Source organism: Mchenga conophoros, linkage group LG7 (genome assembly GCF_057382185.1).
Source record: "Mchenga conophoros isolate Kocher_MC1m ecotype Shallow Benthic linkage group LG7, M_conophoros_male_GT1.1, whole genome shotgun sequence".
Classification (NCBI taxonomy): Eukaryota; Metazoa; Chordata; class Actinopteri; order Cichliformes; family Cichlidae; genus Mchenga; species Mchenga conophoros.
Genome location: NC_140532.1, coordinates 50,261,992 through 50,281,096, shown reverse-complemented (window position 1 = coordinate 50,281,096; position 19,105 = coordinate 50,261,992). Strand labels below are relative to the sequence as shown.

At 42.5% G+C, this 19,105-nt stretch overlaps 1 protein-coding gene across 4 annotated transcripts in view; it reads left to right on the top strand.

The window, feature by feature from the left end:
- loxhd1a (lipoxygenase homology PLAT domains 1a) overlaps nt 1-18,427 on the top strand; it is a 34,925-nt gene extending 16,498 nt beyond the window's left edge. For all 4 annotated transcript variants that reach the window (XM_085279952.1, XM_085279953.1, XM_085279954.1 and 1 more), the window contains 27 exons: nt 1,873-1,949; nt 2,031-2,227; nt 2,322-2,514; nt 2,627-2,787; nt 2,875-3,211; nt 3,346-3,497; nt 4,215-4,348; nt 4,598-4,749; nt 4,875-4,979; nt 5,059-5,187; nt 5,287-5,454; nt 5,529-5,710; nt 5,857-5,973; nt 7,752-7,914; nt 8,162-8,316; nt 8,449-8,658; nt 9,370-9,496; nt 9,615-9,823; nt 9,954-10,139; nt 11,444-11,571; nt 11,684-11,801; nt 13,242-13,419; nt 15,556-15,741; nt 15,854-16,024; nt 16,119-16,251; nt 17,437-17,592; nt 17,708-18,427. In XM_085279952.1, coding sequence (XP_085136078.1) covers nt 1,873-1,949; nt 2,031-2,227; nt 2,322-2,514; nt 2,627-2,787; nt 2,875-3,211; nt 3,346-3,497; nt 4,215-4,348; nt 4,598-4,749; nt 4,875-4,979; nt 5,059-5,187; nt 5,287-5,454; nt 5,529-5,710; nt 5,857-5,973; nt 7,752-7,914; nt 8,162-8,316; nt 8,449-8,658; nt 9,370-9,496; nt 9,615-9,823; nt 9,954-10,139; nt 11,444-11,571; nt 11,684-11,801; nt 13,242-13,419; nt 15,556-15,741; nt 15,854-16,024; nt 16,119-16,251; nt 17,437-17,592; nt 17,708-18,188 — 4,705 coding nt within the window. In that variant the 3' untranslated portion in view covers nt 18,189-18,427. The remainder of the gene's footprint in view (nt 1-1,872; nt 1,950-2,030; nt 2,228-2,321; nt 2,515-2,626; nt 2,788-2,874; nt 3,212-3,345; nt 3,498-4,214; nt 4,349-4,597; nt 4,750-4,874; nt 4,980-5,058; nt 5,188-5,286; nt 5,455-5,528; nt 5,711-5,856; nt 5,974-7,751; nt 7,915-8,161; nt 8,317-8,448; nt 8,659-9,369; nt 9,497-9,614; nt 9,824-9,953; nt 10,140-11,443; nt 11,572-11,683; nt 11,802-13,241; nt 13,420-15,555; nt 15,742-15,853; nt 16,025-16,118; nt 16,252-17,436; nt 17,593-17,707) is intronic.
- The last annotated feature ends 678 nt before the right edge of the window (nt 18,428-19,105 follow it).

Sequence of the window (19,105 nt, the reverse complement as noted above, 5' to 3'; positions counted from 1 at the left end):
AACCAATCGTTGGCTGGAGCAGGGCCGTGCAGAGAGGTTTAAAGGGGCGGGTGCTCAAAGTTAAAAAGGGGCACATTGAACCAGGCTGAATAACAACAACACGCATTCATTAAGAATCTAATATGGGAAGGGCAGGGCTGTGTTGATCTGAGACTGTAGACATTAAAAAGTCCATAGGAGAGATGGTAGCTGATTAAACAAGTGTCATGAGATAATAACAAAATGCAAAGATTGGTGACAGCGCTTGGAACCATAAGGCAACAAAAAACTGTGAGAAATAATTTAGGCTCTGCCTGTGAATCACTCTTTGCTTCTCTTCTTCCTTCCATCCCATCATTTCATATATCACTCTCCACTTAATATGTGAGAACAAGGCACAACTTGCTATTGCAATAAGCTATAATCTAATTATCCACACCTAACAACTCTTGCACTTAATCTATAATAAAATGATGACAGAAAAATGTTATAGCACTGCCTTTAGTAGCCTCACACAGCTCCTACTGTTTCCTCCTCATGTCCTTACCAGGCATGTCTGGATAATGTTATATCATGAGTAATATTTATTTTTTTAAATCCATCTAAATAAAACACACACATGCACGCACACACAGTGACATTTTAGACCATCTGCCTCCAACTCACCCTATCCCTCCCATCTTCCTCTGGTACATCAACCCGCTACACGTCCTTCTTCACTACTTCTCTGAACCTCCTCTGTAGTTTTCCTCTTTCGCTTCTGCTTGACTGCTCCGTATTCAACATTATGTCCAGTATACCCACTATGCCTCCTCGCTTTGCCTCCAAACTACTCAATCTGAGACCCTGAGATATACTAATTTCTAATTGTGTTCATCCCGATCAGTCTCAGTTAAATTAGCATCTTCATATTCTTCAGTGGATCTCCGGCTTCCTCCCACAGTCCAAAGACATGCAGTTAGTGGGGTTAGGCGAACTGGTAAATCTAAATTGCCCATAGGTGTGAATGTGAGTGCGAATGGTTGTTTGTCTCTATGTGGTAGCTCTGCGACAGACTAGCGACCTATCCAGGGTGTACCTTACCTCTCTGACAAAGTCAGCTGGGATAGGTTCCAGCCCCCCCGGCGACATTGAATTGACTAAGAGGATGGATGGATGTCAATCTTTTCACAAGAAGTGTAAAATTTTTTACTTTGTATATTACATACATATTTATATATGTTTTATATACAGAAATTGCATACATTTTGTAGTGTCCACTTTCTTCTGAAACCAACACAGACAGAATCCAGTCAGACAAAATCCTCCCACCAGCTCGAAATCTCTCTTAAGTGTTGTAAATTGACCGCTCTTACCTTCACTAGCTCTCCAGTGGCTTGCGTGTAAATAGTTAGGCAGCTGATGGACGAGTGTGCCATTACAAATGGAGACTAAATGAATGTGGCCAGCTCTGTGCTTCTAATAGTGGTGCCAAAACCACAAGGCTGAGGTGCAGTGTTACCTCCTCCTGTCTGTTTGATTTGGCAGTCAGGGAAAGTTGATTCCCACTTTCAGTGTGGAAATTGTTACATGAATAATGTTAGGCCACTTAAATGTTTTGTAATTATTAAGTTAATGATTGGGATTTTAATCTGGAAAATGTAACCGTTAAAATGTAAGTCAGTTAATATCATGTTCTGTCTGTTTCCTCTTCTTTCCTCTTCTTATTGTTCAGTGGCTTCAGAGGTTCTGTCAGTCCTATAGCATCATTCTTCCAGTGAAGTTATGAATACATAAATATTATGTCATCTTTTTAATATTTCCATTTCCAGGGATTTTCTAAGTGTGTAGGAAGGCTCCTCTGATTCTGTTTTTACGCCATTGAGGTACATTTACATGTGTGTTTTTCTTCAGGTGGTTGGACCGTAATGAGGATGATGGACAGATTGTCCGTGAGTTAGTTCCAGCGGGAGACGGCCTGCGTCTCTTCAGTGAGTACACAAGAACATTTTAAAAAGCCCAGTTTTGTAGGCATACATCAGTTTTTTAAACCGATTGTTTTCACTCCTCAGATGTCAGCTACCAGATAGCAATCAAGACAGGCAGTGTGAACGGGGCCAGCTCGGACTCCAAGGTGTTCGTCAAGCTGTATGGGGAGAAGGGTGATACTAGCAAGGTGATATTAGCAGTCTCCGACAATGATCTCAGGAACTACTTTGAGACAGGTCGCACGGATATCTTTACCTTCGAAACCTCTGACATCGGGAAGGTAAGTTTGCAAGACTTGTACTGCATGTAATTAGACAGACATTAAGACATTTATTTATGTTTCTTTTTGCCTGTGTGCTTTCTGATGCTTGCAGATCAACCGACTTCTGATAGGTCACACCAACGAGGGACTGCGGGCCGGGTGGTTTCTGGACAGCGTGCAGATCTCTGTGCCGGTTCACGGAAAGCAGTACATGTTCCCAAGTCACAGGTGGCTCTGTAAAGATGAAGCTGATGGAAAGGTGGAGGTGGAGCTCTATCCCAGCGAGACGTTGGACATTGAACAATGTAAAAGGCACAAAAGCAAAAAACAGTTTGCACAGCCAGAATTAATCATTTTTAAAGTGATAGGTTGAGATACACTGCTTCTCATAATGCTTAATCCTTTTGCCTATAACAGTGATCAACTATGAAGTGACAGTAGTCACAGGTGACGTGCGTGCAGGTGGAACTAACGCCAAAGTCTTCTGTCAGATCTATGGATATGAAGGAAAAACTGAAGTTCTGCCTCTAAAAAGTCGCTCCAACAGTTTTGAACGTGACACCACTGACATCTTTAAGGTCTGTATTAATACTGCTTAGGTTATGTCAACGTCTGTCAGAGATTTGAGTTGCTGGTTTGACTTTTGTTTCATGTCTGCAACCCAGATTGAGGCTCAGGATGTTGGTAAGATCTATAAGATACGTATCTACCACAACGGGAAGGGTATTGGAGACGGATGGTTTCTGGAGACTGTGGACATCAAGCGCCTGACGATGGCTATGGTGCAGGTTGAGGTGAAGAAAGAAGAGACGAGCAAAAAGGACAAGAAGAAAGATAAGAAAAAGAAGAAGAAGGAAGAGGAGGAGGAGGTGGAGATAATTGAAGAACTGCAGGAAGTGGTGGAGACATTTATTTTTCCTTGTAACCGCTGGCTAGCCAGGGATGAGGAGGACAGGGAGATTGTGGTTGAGCTGCTGACTGAGGATAATGACGACTTGGAGAGTAAGTAGAGCATGAATGTGGTCATGTTGACTCACTGATATCTGCTGCTGAAGCCCGTGAGCCTGAAAATCAAGCCAATGCCCTCATGTGCATTTTCATAATGTCGCTGATGATTTACTGTGTTTCTCCGACAGTGAACTCCTATGAGATACATGTGTTCACTGGGACGATGTGGGGGGCAGGGACAGATGCCAATGTGTACATCAACATCTACGGAGAGACAGGCGACACGGGAGAGCGACACCTCAAGAAATCCAACAACCTAAACAAATTTGAGAAAGGCCAGGTAAACCCGGTTTGCTGAAAATCCGAAGGAAATCAATTTGTTAACTCTTGATTTTTCCTGTCTTCCTCCCTTCACCCCCAACCAGTCGTGGTATTGACTCCCTCTCACTAAGCCTGGTTTAGCTGGAGTTTTTCTCCTGTTAAAAGGGGGTTTTTCATTCCCACTGTTGCCAAGTGCTTGCTCATAGGGGATCATCTGTTATAGGATCTCTACCTTACAATTTAAAGAGCCTTGAGGTGACTGTTATTGTGACTTAGTGTTATATAAAGAAAACTGAATCGCACTGACTCATGTATTGACATTTTGCAAAGAGTTAAAGGAGAATATGGATATCACTACCGTGTCTGTCCATGAAGGATATTGCATTGGCTTTGCAGAGACTTTGTATATGGGGGAAACAGGCAGCCCGACCTGACCAAGGCCTAAAAATCAGCCTTATTAAAATGCTAAATCTCATGTTGATGTTTTTATAATGCCGTCATGGATGTGTCAGGCAATGGATGTGTCAGGCAATCCTGACAATGCCGTCTGGCATTGTCAGGATTGCTGTAATTGATACTGTTTTCCTGGCAAAGTCTCTCATCAAACAAATGTTTGGCTTCGGTAGCCTTCTGGGTTAAACAAAGATCAGATGAATAAGTGATGAGGTTCTCATGGTCCGCTAACCTGTGGCATTTCTTGACCCTTTGTCACCGGGCTTGTTGGCGGGCGACGTAGGAGGACGTTTTCGACATCTCTGCAGTCGACCTGGGGACCCTGAAGAAGCTGAGGATCCGCCATGACAACAGCCAGGCCAGCGCCGGCTGGTTTTTGGACAGAGTGGAGATTGTGGACAACAAAGATGACACCACGTATGTCACCAGCACATTGATGTTATATGTTTAACGGACCCCTTAATGGAGAAAGCAAATTTGCACTTTGCTGAGTCATACTAGACACAAATTCAGAAACACAAAGGGTTCACAAAAAATCCCCATGCTACATAGCAGACAGAGCCTCTGCGTGTGTGCTAGAGCACCACTGTGTGGTGTGAAGTGGGAAATATTTTAAACAAATTTTTTGACATGGAAAAGTTATGTGTCCTGGCATATATATTTTAGGTACTTCTTTCCTTGCAAACGGTGGCTGGCTGTCGATGAGGATGACAGACAGCTTGCCAGAGAGCTTGTTCCTGTGGATGAGGCGTTCATGAAGAAGGGAGATGATGATGACGAAGATGACTCTGAAGCTACTCTTGGTTTGGAACAGAAAGGTGAGAGCAACGTTACTGCGTACGAAGAAAGAAGTGTCTGACCGATGTCAGATATTGAGCGTTTTCTGAGTTTTTCTGAGAAATATAACACAGAGATTATTAAATGTGGTAACTTCTTCCTGCAGCCATGTCAACAACATACACAGTGAGGATAAAAACTGGTGACAAGAAGTACGGAGGAACAGACGCTAACGTCTTTATGATCCTGTATGGCACCAAGGATGACACAGGTAGCTTTGGAAGTGACTGCTGCGCTTTTTGCCTGCTTTCTGTGTTTAAAATGATAATTAGTCTGTTCTGTATCCACAGGAATTATTAACCTGAAGGCTTCAAAGACCCATAAGAACAAGTTTGAGCGAGGTATGATTGATGTGTTCACTGTGGAGGCCGTGGACCTCGGACCCCTGAAAAAGCTGCGTATTGGACACGACAACAATGGTACATTAGGACCGACTGGCTGCCTGTGCCGAGAATAATGCAGAAATACTCCGACTACATCTACATAAATGATCACAGTCTTTTCTGTTAATGTTTAAGGGGGAGGGTCAGCAGGCTGGTTTCTTGACTGGGTGGAGATTGATGCTCCATCTCTGGGACAGAAACTACACTTCCCCTGCGGCCGCTGGCTGGACAGAGGAGAGGATGATGGAGCCATCGTCAGGGAGCTTTTCCCTAATCCTCTTCAAACAGAGTTTTACACACCATGTAAGTCAGAAAAGTGCACCATATTCTAACTGTATTAAAAGTGTAACTTAATTGGTTATTATTCCATTTTATAGTCGTTCCTTATGAGATCAAAATCTTCACAAGTGACGTGTTTGGAGCCGGTACAGACGCAGACGTCTTCATCATCCTGTATGGCCGAGATGCAGTGTGCACCCAGCAGAAGTCCCTGTGTGTCAACAAGAGGGAGAGGAGAATGTACTTTGAGAGAGGAGCTGAGGACATGTTTATTGTTGAGGTAAGTTAAATAAGGGAAGCAATAAATACATTCATCCTGCTTTGGGGACTAGAACAGCAAAGTCATGAGCGTGTTTCTGCATTTACAGCAATGAACTGCACTTGTGAAAGTTGTCCGTTTATCCAAGTGTTCTGTTGTCTGTGCAGCTAGAAGATGTCGGAGATGTAATTGAGAAGATTCGTATTGGCCATGACAACCGTGGGGTGAACCCAGGCTGGCATCTGGACAGAGTGGAAATCAGACGCCTCCTCAGGAAAGGAAAGGTACTGTCTGCGGAGGATACATGAACAGGGGGAAAGTGTTTTACTGGCTTAAGTAAAAAATATGATAGTAGCTGATAATAGCAGTTTAGAAAACTTTGGTGAATATTGCAGTAATATATTGGTGAATTAATATTACTGATGGCTGACAGCACAGAAAGTGTGCAAGTAGCATTGTACTGTAGAAAGAGGTGAAGGTAATTTGAACTACTTGATATACTCAGGGCCACTTTGTTGGGTTTGTCTATTCAACTGGTTTGCTAAAGTAAATATCTAATCAGCCAATCAGATGGCACCAACCAAATGTATTTAGTGATGCAGACATGACTGTAAACTGCTGAAATTCAAACTGAGCATCAAAATAGGGAAGAAAGGTGATTTAAATTACTCTGAAGGTAGCATGGTTGTTGGTGCAAGATATACTGGTGTGAATATTTCAGAAACTGCTGATCCACTGGGGCTTTCCTGCGCTAACCTTTTTGGTGTTTACAGAGGACGGCCTGGACAAGAGATAATATGCAGTGAATTCACTTGGCAAAAGTGTCTTGTTGATGCTGGGAGTCAGAGGAGAATTGCCAGACTGTTTCCAGCTGTTAGGAAGGCAACAGTAACACAAAAAGCTACTTGTTGCAACCAAGATATGCAGAAGGCATACCTTAAAGGCACAATTGGGAACCACTGCTGTCAGCTATGAGCAGGAAACTGAGGTTACAATTCACACAGGCTCACCATTATTGGACAATAGATCATTAGAAAAATGTTGGCTTGTCTGACCCTCAATTTCTCCCACAACATTCAGATGATATGGTCAGAATTTAGGTAAACAAATATGAAAGCATGGGTCCATCCTACCTTGTGCCAACAGTTCAGACTAGTGGTGGTATAAAGGTGTTGGAGATATTTTATGTGGGCTCCTTAGTATCAACTGAGCACCACAGAGCAACACCACAGACTGCCTGAATATTGTTGCTGACCATGTCCGCCCCTTTATGACCACAGTTTACCCATCTTCTGTTTTCTTGATCATTACAATGAGTCCAATGTCCTCAAATGGCCTTTGGGATGTGGTGGGATTAGGGGTTCGGCATCACGGACGTGCAGCTGACAAATCTGCAGCAACTGTGTGATTTTATCATGTCTATATTGACCAAAGTCTCTGAGAAACATTTCCAGCACCTGACTCTATGCCATGAAAATTTCAGGGAGTTCTGGAGGCAAAAAAGGGGTCCAATAAGGTGTACCTAATAAAGTAGCCAGTGAGTGTATATTATGGGTACTTCAACCTAGTACAGGTGATCATATCTCATGAAACTGTTGCATGTTTTGTGTGTAAATTGTGAATCTAAAACATTTAAATACCTAAAAAGAACCATATTTGCTTTTTGAGTGCAAATATAAAAAATAAATTAAATGTCAGCACTCAAGTTTTTAAAACTGTGCAGCCGTATATCAAACGCCCAGAGTTACATTTCACTGCGCAGAGGACTGACACTCTATTAGGGCTGTATTTGGGCTGCCACACCCGAAAGCCTCATTCACAAGATTGATTTCAGCACTCAGGAGCACATCCTCTGATTCCCTTCTTCTAATAACGGAACAGTTCTGTTTTTAATCAGCAGGTGGTGATGTTGTCTTCTTAGCTGGTCAAGCAGCACTGTGATTTCATTTGTGATTCAACATATTGGGTTGCTGCTCAGCCAGTCTAAATATTCTGTTTGCTGATCCTCCTCCGAGACACAAACACACAGATTAAACTGCAGAATTTAATCGTCTCTTTGTAGGGTTCAGAGACCGTGATCTTCCCCTGTGAGCGGTGGCTCGCCAAGTCAGAGGACGATGGAGAAACGGTGGGAGAGCTTGTGCCCTCTGACATCATCACAGAGAAACTTTCAAGAGATGGAAGCCTGAAAGTGACTGAAGTCGAGGTGGAAGACGCTCTGGAGAGTATGTTACCTGCTGGCTGCATTATTAGAAACACAAAAACGATTTGTCATCCTGTCTTTTTATCTGCCCTTCTGAGCATTAGTTTGGAGACAGTTTTCCCTTCTGGTCCTTTATACCCCCAACTAAGTCTCTGTTATGACAGCAGCATCAAACTACGATGCAAAATTGCTTCATTTTCAATCTATTTCCTGGCAGCAGCCTCACACAAAATCCCCTGCCTGTCTGTGATCACTGTCTCCCACTACAGCCCACACATACAAAGTTTCCGTGATGACAGGTGATGTGTATGGAGCCGGCACTGATGCCAACGTCTTCCTCACCATTTACGGGGACCTGGGGGACACCGGGGAGAGAAAACTGAGCAAGTCGGAGACAAACAGCAACAAGTTTGAAAGAGGATCTGTAAGAAAGCTTGAACTTTGTGACCTTTTTAATTCTTGTCTCCTACACTGTAGATATATATATTCCAGATTACAGAGCAAAAAAGAAGTACACAACATTGATGTTATTTCCTGAATGTTTCTCTTCTCCCAGGTGGATAAGTTCACTATAGAGGCAGTAGACCTCGGTCAGATTTTCAAAATAAAAATTCGCCATGATAACAGTATGGTGAGTCCTGACTGGTACTTGGATCAGGTGGAGGTGCTGGACATTGATACAGAAGAGGTGTTCCTCTTCTTATGTGAACGCTGGCTCTCCAAGAAGAGAGAGGATAGACGCATCCAAAGATACTTTTATGTCAAGGTAACATGAACAATCTAAAGTGCTACTTCTTACATGAAAGAGGTTTTGATATACTGATTTCTTCTATTTCTTACACTAGTTGAGCACAATTAACGTAATGTCCTCAGTTCTAGCTCCATATTTTTATTCTTAGATGTTTTTACAATAGCAAAAAAATAATAACTGCCCTTCAGTTCATTTACAGACCAAATAAAAGCCATTTTAGCTCCCTTTTATTCTCATTGGCAGCCCCTCAATTACAGAGAACAGCAAGTGGGTGGGGTTTCTGTGCTCACAGCCGGACCTGTGTGCCTGAGAAGACCATATTAGGGAGATCTTCTCCCAACAACAGAGCCAAGAGTAAAAAATAAATGAATTTGAAAAGTTTGAAATTCACATCAGTGTTTGGCTCATATGAATTACTTGCACATATGCTGACCTCATTCTTTGAAACTTTGGCTGTATAAGCGCATTTACCACTGTAACACAGAGCCCTGCTGTATATGTTACATAACATGAGAAAAAGTGTGACAGATCCACTTTAAAGTGAATGGCGGTTGATCACCAAAGTGACTAGGATTCATTTTTTGTTCTTTCGTGGCACACCACCTGAAATAATTTCAGCACCTTTTTGAAGTCTTTGTAAAACATTTAGTGGCTTAGCATCGACTTGGGTCTGTATCTCTGCAGATATGGCTGCTGCATCACTAAGTGTCCGTTCTGTTTTCTCAGGGTTATGAAGGAGTTCGAGAGAGCTCGGCCAGTGAAAAGAAGAACTTGGCTCTAATGCAGAAAAGCGTCAACAATAACATGAACAAGAAGAACAAGAAGAAGAAAGAAGAAAAAATTGATCTTCCAAGTAAGAAAACTCAAGTCTCTTCTGCACTGCTAGTTCACCTGATGCTCTCTCATGTGTTTGTTGTTAATCCCTTGAATGCATCAAATGAACGAATAGTTGCTCGGCCCTTTCTATGCAGTCATACCTTATCACATCACCATCTACACTGGACTGGAGAGGGATGCGAGCACCACCAGCAGGGCTTATGTCATCATTATCGGGGCTAATCACACCCAGACAGATAGGTTGTGGTTGGACCTGCAAGACGGGAGGAAGGGCTTTGAGGCCGGCTCTCTGGAGAGCTTCGAGTCCCACGGTTCAGATGTGGGGGAGATCAAAAAGGTTGAGGTGAGTGACAGGTGAATTTGTTACACTGAAGATTTTGCACTAACATAGCTTCTCACACACACACACACTGAAACACACAGAAAAAATACACCCACGTTCCTGGCAGTGATTGTTTCTCTCCTTCCTGCAGCTCGGCCATGATGGGGCCACTCCAGAGAGCTGCTGGCTGGTTGATGAACTATGTGTTGCTGTGCCAACCAAAGGGGTCAAATATATATTTGCTTGCAAGTGCTGGCTGGCCAAAGATCGAGGAGATGGGTTGACTGCTAGAGTATTCAGTGTGCTGGACTCAGAAGCCATTTCTATCTCCCATAAGGTCTGTAAATGTAGACGTGTTATTGAAAGCAAAGCCATGTTGCAGGCAACATACATACATCATGGTGTTACTGAGTTAAATTAAGACAAGAGAATAATTTAGAAAGTACAAAGTAGTAAACTTACCATAGTACATGTATAATAATATATAATAAGCTGTCCACAAGAGGACATCATTTCCACTGATTTCAAGACATGAAAACACCTCACATTGCACAGAGGTTTTTGCAAGCTGAGGCTCTACTAAGCAGGAGGGTTATCATTAGTGACTGTCAGAGCCGTGATTCAGGATAAAACGAAAAGCAACAGCATGACAACAGTGTCTCAGGCAGCTGAAGGGAGACTGTGATAAAGAACAGGAGGAAGATCAAGGCCCTCCATGGGGTCTGCCATCAACAGACTGAAGAAGTGGAAATTAAGAAATCCTTTCAGTGTCTAGAGAAAGCTGGCCTAAAGGACAGCACAGATGGTGATCACGGCAGCACAGGAGCAGGACCTAAGCATTAGCTCCATAGAGACAAAACCTAGTGGCTAGGATGGTGTAGATGAACACCTGTGTGGCATATAGAGAAGTCCACAAGTCCTGATGGGAGACACCTCCAGAGGTAGTTGAGAGCAACATGGCGAAGGTCCTATGGGACTTTGACTGTCACACAGGCGCAGCTTCTGGCCAACCAGCCAGACATCATGGTGGTTGACACGCACAGAAGACAGCAGTTGATGTGAAAATCCTAGCAACATCAGGATTTGTGTTTGCCAAACTGGACTCTAACCAGGGGTGGGCAACTCCAGGCCTCGAGTGCCGGTATCCTGCAGGTTTTAGATCTCATCCTGTATACACACACTTGAATTAAATGATTAGTTAATTACCAGGCCTCTGGAGAACTTCACGACATGTTGAGGAGGTCATTTAGCCATTTAAATCAGCTGTGTTGGATCAAGGACACATCTAAAACCTGCAGGACATCGGCACTCGAGGCCTGGAGTTGCCTACAACTACTCTAAACCATCAGCATCCATCTACACGATGGTTTAGCTCCTTTATATTTCACTGGTGCACAGAACAGGAATTCTTAGCCCAGATATTCACAACTGTTGCTACACTGGAAGCCCCAAAATATTGGCTGTCACCTCCCTTTTCATGGCATAGCTATTAAATAACCAATGTCTGCATTTGTGTTTATTTTATCACTGTTTACAACCTTAAAATGACTGAATTAATTCGTATGTGCTCGTCCAGTGAAGCTGTAGATGTACTTGTGGGAGGATAGTATTGTTTGATGTCTGATAATCTTTCCATGTTAGATTATCTATGAGGTGACAGTGGTAACCGGAGATGTGCAGAATGCGGGAACAGACACCCAGATCTTCATGACTGTTTTTGGGGCCAACGGCAGTACAGAGGAGATGCTGCTGCAGAAGAATGAGGACAGGTAGCATCAATGATTTCTATTTTCATTCATGTATCTAACTGTAAAATAAAGAGAGGACCAATTCATACTCAAGATTCTAAACTTTGTGCTTTGATGTGGTGGTGAACAAAAGGTTTGAGCGAGGTCAAGAGGACACCTTTAACATGGAGATCGATGACGTTGCCCCACTGAGAAAAATGCGACTCCGGATAGATGGATCAGGCAGTCGGCCCGACTGGTTTCTTGACAAGGTCGGCTCACCAGGCACACAGATACAATGCAGTCATTTAGAAGATGTTTATTTGGTAAAAAGGGTTTAGAAAAAAACCCCAGGAACAGCTAGAGCAAAAGGGAACGTGTGCAGATTGAGCTCTTTAGTAATATCATGCATAGAATTTTTTGTTCTTGTCGAGGCCTAATTTGTTATAAAGAAGAAACTGCAGATCTCAACCATAAAACATAAAACCAGCAACATAAAAAGCAGAAGAGTAATCGCTATCTCATTCCAAGATCAATAGTACAAAGCACTCACAGGCTTGTGTTTTTTTTATCCTGGCACCACATGCTGTAGGTCACAGGATCATTCAATCTATTATACGGCACAGACAAATACACACACACACACACACACACACACACACACACACACACACACACACACACACACACACACACACATCTACCCCTGCCTGCAGGAGAACGGTCAATGATTCAACCACACACAAAGACACAGGCAACAACACACACAGAGCAGGGCCCAGAACTCCTGGAGTGAGCATATTGACCCATTTTATTCTCCGTGCCGCTGTTGCTTGAATCACGGACACGCTCTCTCTTACAGTACGCACACGCTACAAATGAGCACCGTGTTTGGCCTCGAGAGAGAAATCATTTCATCTTATATATAAATTAATTTACAGAATACTAGTGCAACATATTGGAATTGACTGCCTCAGTACTGAAAGATTTTTTTAAATGATTCTGTGAGGATGATATCACTTCCCACCACTAAATTTAGTGTGAAGTCTCAGGCTAAAGGTTTTGATGAAGTAGAACACATTTCCTATGCAAATGTCTTCTCTACTAAATGCACCATGCCTGTAGGGCGGCAGAGCAGTCAGAAACAATACAAAGCCCTGTCCATCCGTGCCCGAGTCTCAGCCGCTGTGAACATCTCCTTGACTTGACCCTGAACAGAGCCTTGTGTGTTCAGCATCACAAGCAGATATGCTGCCTTTATGGACAGGTCGTCGCCTTGAAACTGACACAATGGTGCACCAGGTGGACTGCCAGCATAGTAATCTGTCCAGATAAATACGCAGAAGGGAGAGCTAATAGATGTCTGGCTGATTCTTGGCCTAACAGAGAAGATTTTTCCTGTTATTAGAAACTCGAAACCTTCAGAGAGGCAGGATTAGTGTACCTGCTGGTAACACAGTAGTCATCCAGCCATAATATGACACAGCATTCAATACACTAGTACTGTGGTTCAAGTAATAGCAATATCAATCATAAGTGAATGCATTACTACTGATGATGCCCTGAACTTTCATCTGCAGGTTGATATTTATACTCCTGTTGTAATACATCACACCACAGCAGCATTTATTACTGTTAAATCTTACCTTTAATAATTATAATGCAATCTTCCAAACGCTTTGCTAATTTATAAGCTAATTCTGTGCATTCAGGTGATCATGCGTAACCTGACCACGGAGGAGGTGTCTGTGTTTACCTATGAAGGGTGGCTGTCCAGGACACATGGACCCAAGAGGACACTGATCTGTGAGATGGCAGCTTTGGTGGACGAGGAGGTGATGGTGGAGGTCACTACCTACATTGTCCAGGTCAAGACAAGTGACGTCGCAGGTAGGTTCTCAACCCAGCTCTGTGGTCCCATTCGAAATATGCAGTACTTGTCCAAACATACATGGAAATCTTCAAGGTGTCCTTTTATGTTTGAATGAGTCATAGATCAATGTTAAATGATTCAAACAAACAAACAAACAAACAAACAAAACCTTCCTCTGAAATTTCAAGTATAATCAGGTCAAGCATAATGACTGGACTGCCCAGTGTCCAAAGAAAAACTTTGAAAGCTCTTCATAAATTCAGGAAAAGTATTTTTCAAAGTGCTTTTGAAAAATACAGGAAAGTCTGACTCTTTGGAAGCAAAATATGAAGATATGAGGGACAACTTTGATGAGGGAAGGGATTTTGCACATATGCTAGATAATTATTTGAAAATTTGTGTGTGTTTAATATGAGAACCCATCATTGCAACAGGATATATGTGACAGAAGAAATGAAAAGCATAAAAGCTTCTTTCAGACACTGTTTTTTAAACTAGTTACAGGTTGCCAATATTTGTTGTGGCCATTTTAAGATTCATATTGTTTGATCTGAACATGTTTAGGGGCTTGACGATATCAAATGATTACTTATTCACAAGCAAATAGGTAAGATTAGAAACATGAAGCACATTTTTTCTATAAGAGTCCCAATACCCAGTTTTGATTGCACATATCTTAATGTGTCAACATAAAACCAAATAATAACTGAAATGTTGAGGTCTGAGCTGTGGGGTCAGTGAGGGCACTCTAAGTATACTTAACAGGCCTATGAGCATTCCCTGTCCATTCGGCCTTTATTCTCTGGGTTCAGGGGTGCTGAGACTGAGCAGAGTAGACATCCTCTTTCATCAGGAACATCCTCCAGCTCTTCCCGGGGGATCCTGAAGGACTCTGTGGTCAGTGGACACATTTAATTTGTCAAGCGTTTCCTGGATCACATCCTCATCATCTGTTTTTCGGACCACTTTCAAAGGATACACCAGAGAGTATTCTGCATTTGAGCACCTGTGAGTGGCTCTATACTGTGAACATCCTGTGAAACCCTCCCCATCAAAGCCAAACGAGCTGCTGCCTGGAAGAGACTAATTACTGTATGACTGCCATCCCGTGTTTTCAGTCACTACCCAAAGATCAATGCAGAGTTAGAGCCTCATTTTGCCTGCCCTTGTGCAGGGGTTTGTTGTTTTCCTAGGCAAAGGCAAAGGTGGAATAATTCATGGCTGAATCCCTCGTGGCAATTAAAGAGATCCTCTTCAGAAGCCCTCCACACCGCTGCTCCATCTTTTCTTCACCCTGGATTCTCATCTAGCTCAGTTGCTCTGCTGATCAATACGATCAGAATGGCAAGAAGTCTGAGCCGACTTCAAAGGGCTGCTCTCTGCCACTGTCAGTTACTGGAAGCTGACATGTAGCCTTGCACCGCCACTAAGGCTCTGGGAGGAAAAAATGAGCAAGGCTGATAGATGCAAACACACCCACAAACAACATCACATAGGCAGAGCTGTTCCTATGCACGTATACTATAAAGAGGTACTGAAGATCAAGTGTGTCCATTAGAATATATGTCACATAAGTTACATATGTTACATATAACTTTAAAAATATCCAGATCTCAAATATTGCCAGCGTGATAATTTCTTATTACAACTGCTGGATTGTTAAATGATCAACATTCTTGCCTACTCTACAGAAGCGAGTTTAAGCAAGGACACTGAAAACATGCTGCAGGCTGAGTGAGGTTTCACTCAGGATCTAACCGACTGTGATAAAATAATAAAGCACAGGGGGATTATAGATGCGCTGTATGAGTCAGAGAACCCAGCTCTCACTGCTCCCCAGTTTACTTTTCAGGTGGTGATTTGCTATTGCTGTACAGCCTTTTTACTGCCATACAACTCTTTGATATAGCTTAATTGCTTTGCACGTATATAATTAGAGCTAGCTCGAGTGACAGTAAATCATTTTTATTATAGTTAATTGCATTCAGTGACCATGTAGACTGGGAAGCTGTGACTTTATAGACTAAAATCCAAGCAAAGTTCTGTCCATGGTTCCACCCATGTTTATTTAAAAGTGTAACCAAACCAAGAAAAATCCCTTATTATTGTCGAGGATTTTTTTTTCTAAATAGTAAACTGCTGCATCTCTTCAGGAGCAGGCACTGATGCCAACGTGTGGATCATTATTTTTGGAGAGAACGGGGACACAGGAACACTGGCGCTGAAAGAGTGCAACAAGTCCAACAAGTTTGAACGCAAGCAGGTGGACACGTTTCGCTTCCCAGAAATCCTCAGCATGGGAGACCTCTCCAAAGTACGAGTCTGGCACGATAACACAGGTCAGCTGCTCTAACTGGCACGGTGAACAGCTTAGACTGAGCTCAGCTGTTCTTAGAATGAAAAGTTTGAAAGCACTGCACACTGGTATTTTTTGCATCTCGTTACATGCAGGTATTGCTCCAGGCTGGCACTTGGAGTATATTGACGTGAAGGACGAGATCATGGACAAAACATTTCGTTTCCCCTGTGACCGCTGGCTTGCCAAGAACGATGATGATGGACAGATAATGAGAGAGCTGGCCTGTGCTAACAATGACTACTTGGACCTCAATGAAAAGACCAGTAAGGCTAGCACCTCACAGCATTCAATTATCCCCCCTTGTAGTTTAGTGCAACAACATTTTACTGTAACTGAGTCTCCTTTTCTCTATGACAGAGTATGAAATTTGTATCACAACTGGAGACACAGCTGAAACCAAGGAAAATGCCTGGATTGTACTTGAAGGGAGAAAGGGTCGATCAAAAGAATTTGTAATGGAGAACTCCTCAAAGAAGAAGAGGTTCTTGCGGTAGGTACTTGCTGCAAGATTAACTCAGTCACCGGCAGCTTGTTTGCATGAAAAAGAAATGTGCTTTCTTTCCCTCTGCATCTCTCTCTGCCCTCATGATGATTATCCAAAATACTTAAGACCAGACCAGCACCGCACTCTGATGTCATGACTACACTCAATCCTGTTAAAGATTAATTCTGACACAGAACAAACTGGCAGTGATGTGAATTTCAATTAAGGCAAAGCAATTTAAGGGAATAGCTACTAGGGCTGGGCCATATCATACCGTTCACGGTAATACCGGTATAATGTTGGGCAATGACAAGAAAATGAAATATCGCGATAGAATATGGGTAAAACGCGCATGCGCAGTGCCTTTGTTTTCATACGCACATGGCGAAAAAGGCACGGCGGCGACGGAGAATGACATGGGCGAAAGCGGATCGTTGAATGAAAAGGATGAACCATAATTGGTTTGTAAAAATGCTGCAACTTCAGTGGTGTGGAACTGGTTTAGCTTTCGTCCGTCAGATACACAACGAAGCACTATTTTTGGTAGAGCGTGCTAGCGGGCCGTGGTTATTACCGTGTTTTTTGGAAAATACGGCACACTTAAAATCAATCCTTTGATTTTTCTGAAAATCGACACTGCCTCTTATAATACCGAGTGCCTTATGTTTGGATTCTGGTTGTGTTTACTGACTGATGTTTTAGTACGACTTTGCTAAGCTACAAACCTGCACCACTTGATGGATTGTCGGAGCATTACGTCTATCGTAGGGAACAGCCTCGCGGAGTGATACGTACTGTGCTTCAACATAATATTACCGTATTGCGTGTGTATAAGCTCTTTTTAAGTTTTGTGGATATTATACATGGTTATGCTGAGGATATGTTGGCCAATTTCCACTGGAAATGCCTTTTGGTTAAACTGTCAGCAAGGAATTTGCATTTGCACTGTTACATTTTTATATAACTTTAATGCAAAAAACAGCTGCTTGTTTAAGTGAAAATACATTGATGGGGTTTTTTGCACTAATACAACTGTGGAGTTGTAAAGTATTTTGTCTAGTGTCAATTATATCGTCAGTTATATCGTTATCGCAAATTTTCAAATGTATATCGTGAGAAATATTTTTGGTCATATCGCCCTGCTCTAATAGCTACTTTCACCAACGAATCCATGTTCCTCTCTCTTTTTAGGGGAAATGTTGACAGGTTTGAATTTTCATCCAAGAACTTGGGTGATATTGCTGGCATCTGTCTGGGCCATACACCCAAGGATGGAAAGAAAGTAAAGGGGGAGGTTTACTGGCACGTGGAGGAGGTTGTTGTGACCGAAAGAGAACTGGGAAACAAGTAAGGCAGCTGCTTCCCCACTGTAGCCATTCATTTATTTTCCACAATCAAACAATTTCTTGATATTCTCAAATGGTTAGACTATATTCCTTCTGCTCTGCTCCATTATCTCCAGGTACATTTTCAAATGCAATTCCCTCATTCCTCTTTCTCCTAAGAGGGACGATTTCATCACCGTTGAGTGCACAAAGACCATCGAGAGCTTTGCAAGCAAAGCTCGAAGCCTGGTACCTGTCAAATATGAGATCATCGTCATCACAGGTGATGAAAAGGGTGCAGGAACCGATGCCAATGTTTTCATTACTCTCTATGGCTCCAATGGAGATTCGGGTTGCAGGCAACTGCGTCAGAAGTTTCGTAACCTTTTTGAACGTGGACAAACAGACCGTTTCTCTGTGGAAATGCTGGACATGGGGGAGTTGCAGAAAGTCCGGGTAGAACACGACAACTCCTGTCTCAGCCCTGGCTGGCTCCTCGATCGTGTGGAAGTCACCAACACAGCCAATGGTGTTACCACTATCTTTCTCTGCGGGAAATGGCTGGACTCTAAGAAGGCAGATGGAAAGATCTCCAGGGCCATCTACCCAAAATGCTAAAAAACCCTACAGCTCAAGCATGTCCTCTTATGTTTAAAAGTAATGACCAAAGAGATTCTCCTTCTAGCAAGTTTTATATCTCAGGAACTGAGACATTAAAAAAAAAAACATGTCATGATGATGTCTAATGTGGTCAGGAAAAAGGAAAGTGCCAATCTTTTTAAATATCAGGGATTCTTTGCATTGTTTTGTTGTAATACAGATTTTATAAAATGAACAAATGAATAAATAAATCCAATTTGTTTATAACACCCAGTTTTCAGCTTCACTTCTGACTTGCTGGTAGGTCTAAACTTTACCTTCAAGTCTGGTTAAGCAGAAATATACACTCATTGGGCACTTCATTAGTTATACTTTGCTATTACAGTCGTCTCCTTTTGCCTTCAGAGCTGCCTTAAACACAGCAAACAAAATGCTGGAAATATTCCTCAGAGATTTTGATCCATATTGACCTGATTGCATTACACAGTTGTTGCAAATATTCAGTTCCACAAACTTGCAAAGATGCTATATTGGACTGAGATCCGGTGACTGTGGAGACAATTTATGTGCAGTGAATTCATTCAACAAATCAAGAAACCAGTTTGAGTTGATTTGAGCTTTGTGACCTGTCGCACTATCATGCTGGAAGGAGACTGGTACACTGTGGTCATAAAGGGATGGGCACGGTCAGCATCAATACTCAGGTAGGCTGTGGTGTTAAAATGATGCTCAGTTGATACTGAGGGTCCCAACATGTGCCAAGAAAATCTCCTCCACACTATTACACCATCACCAGTATCAGCCTGAATCACTGATACAACGCAGGATAGATCCATGCTTTCATGTTGTTTACACAAAATTCTGACCCTAGCATCTGAATCTCTGCAGCAAAAACTGAGTCTCAACAGACCAGGCAATGATTTTCCAATCTTCTG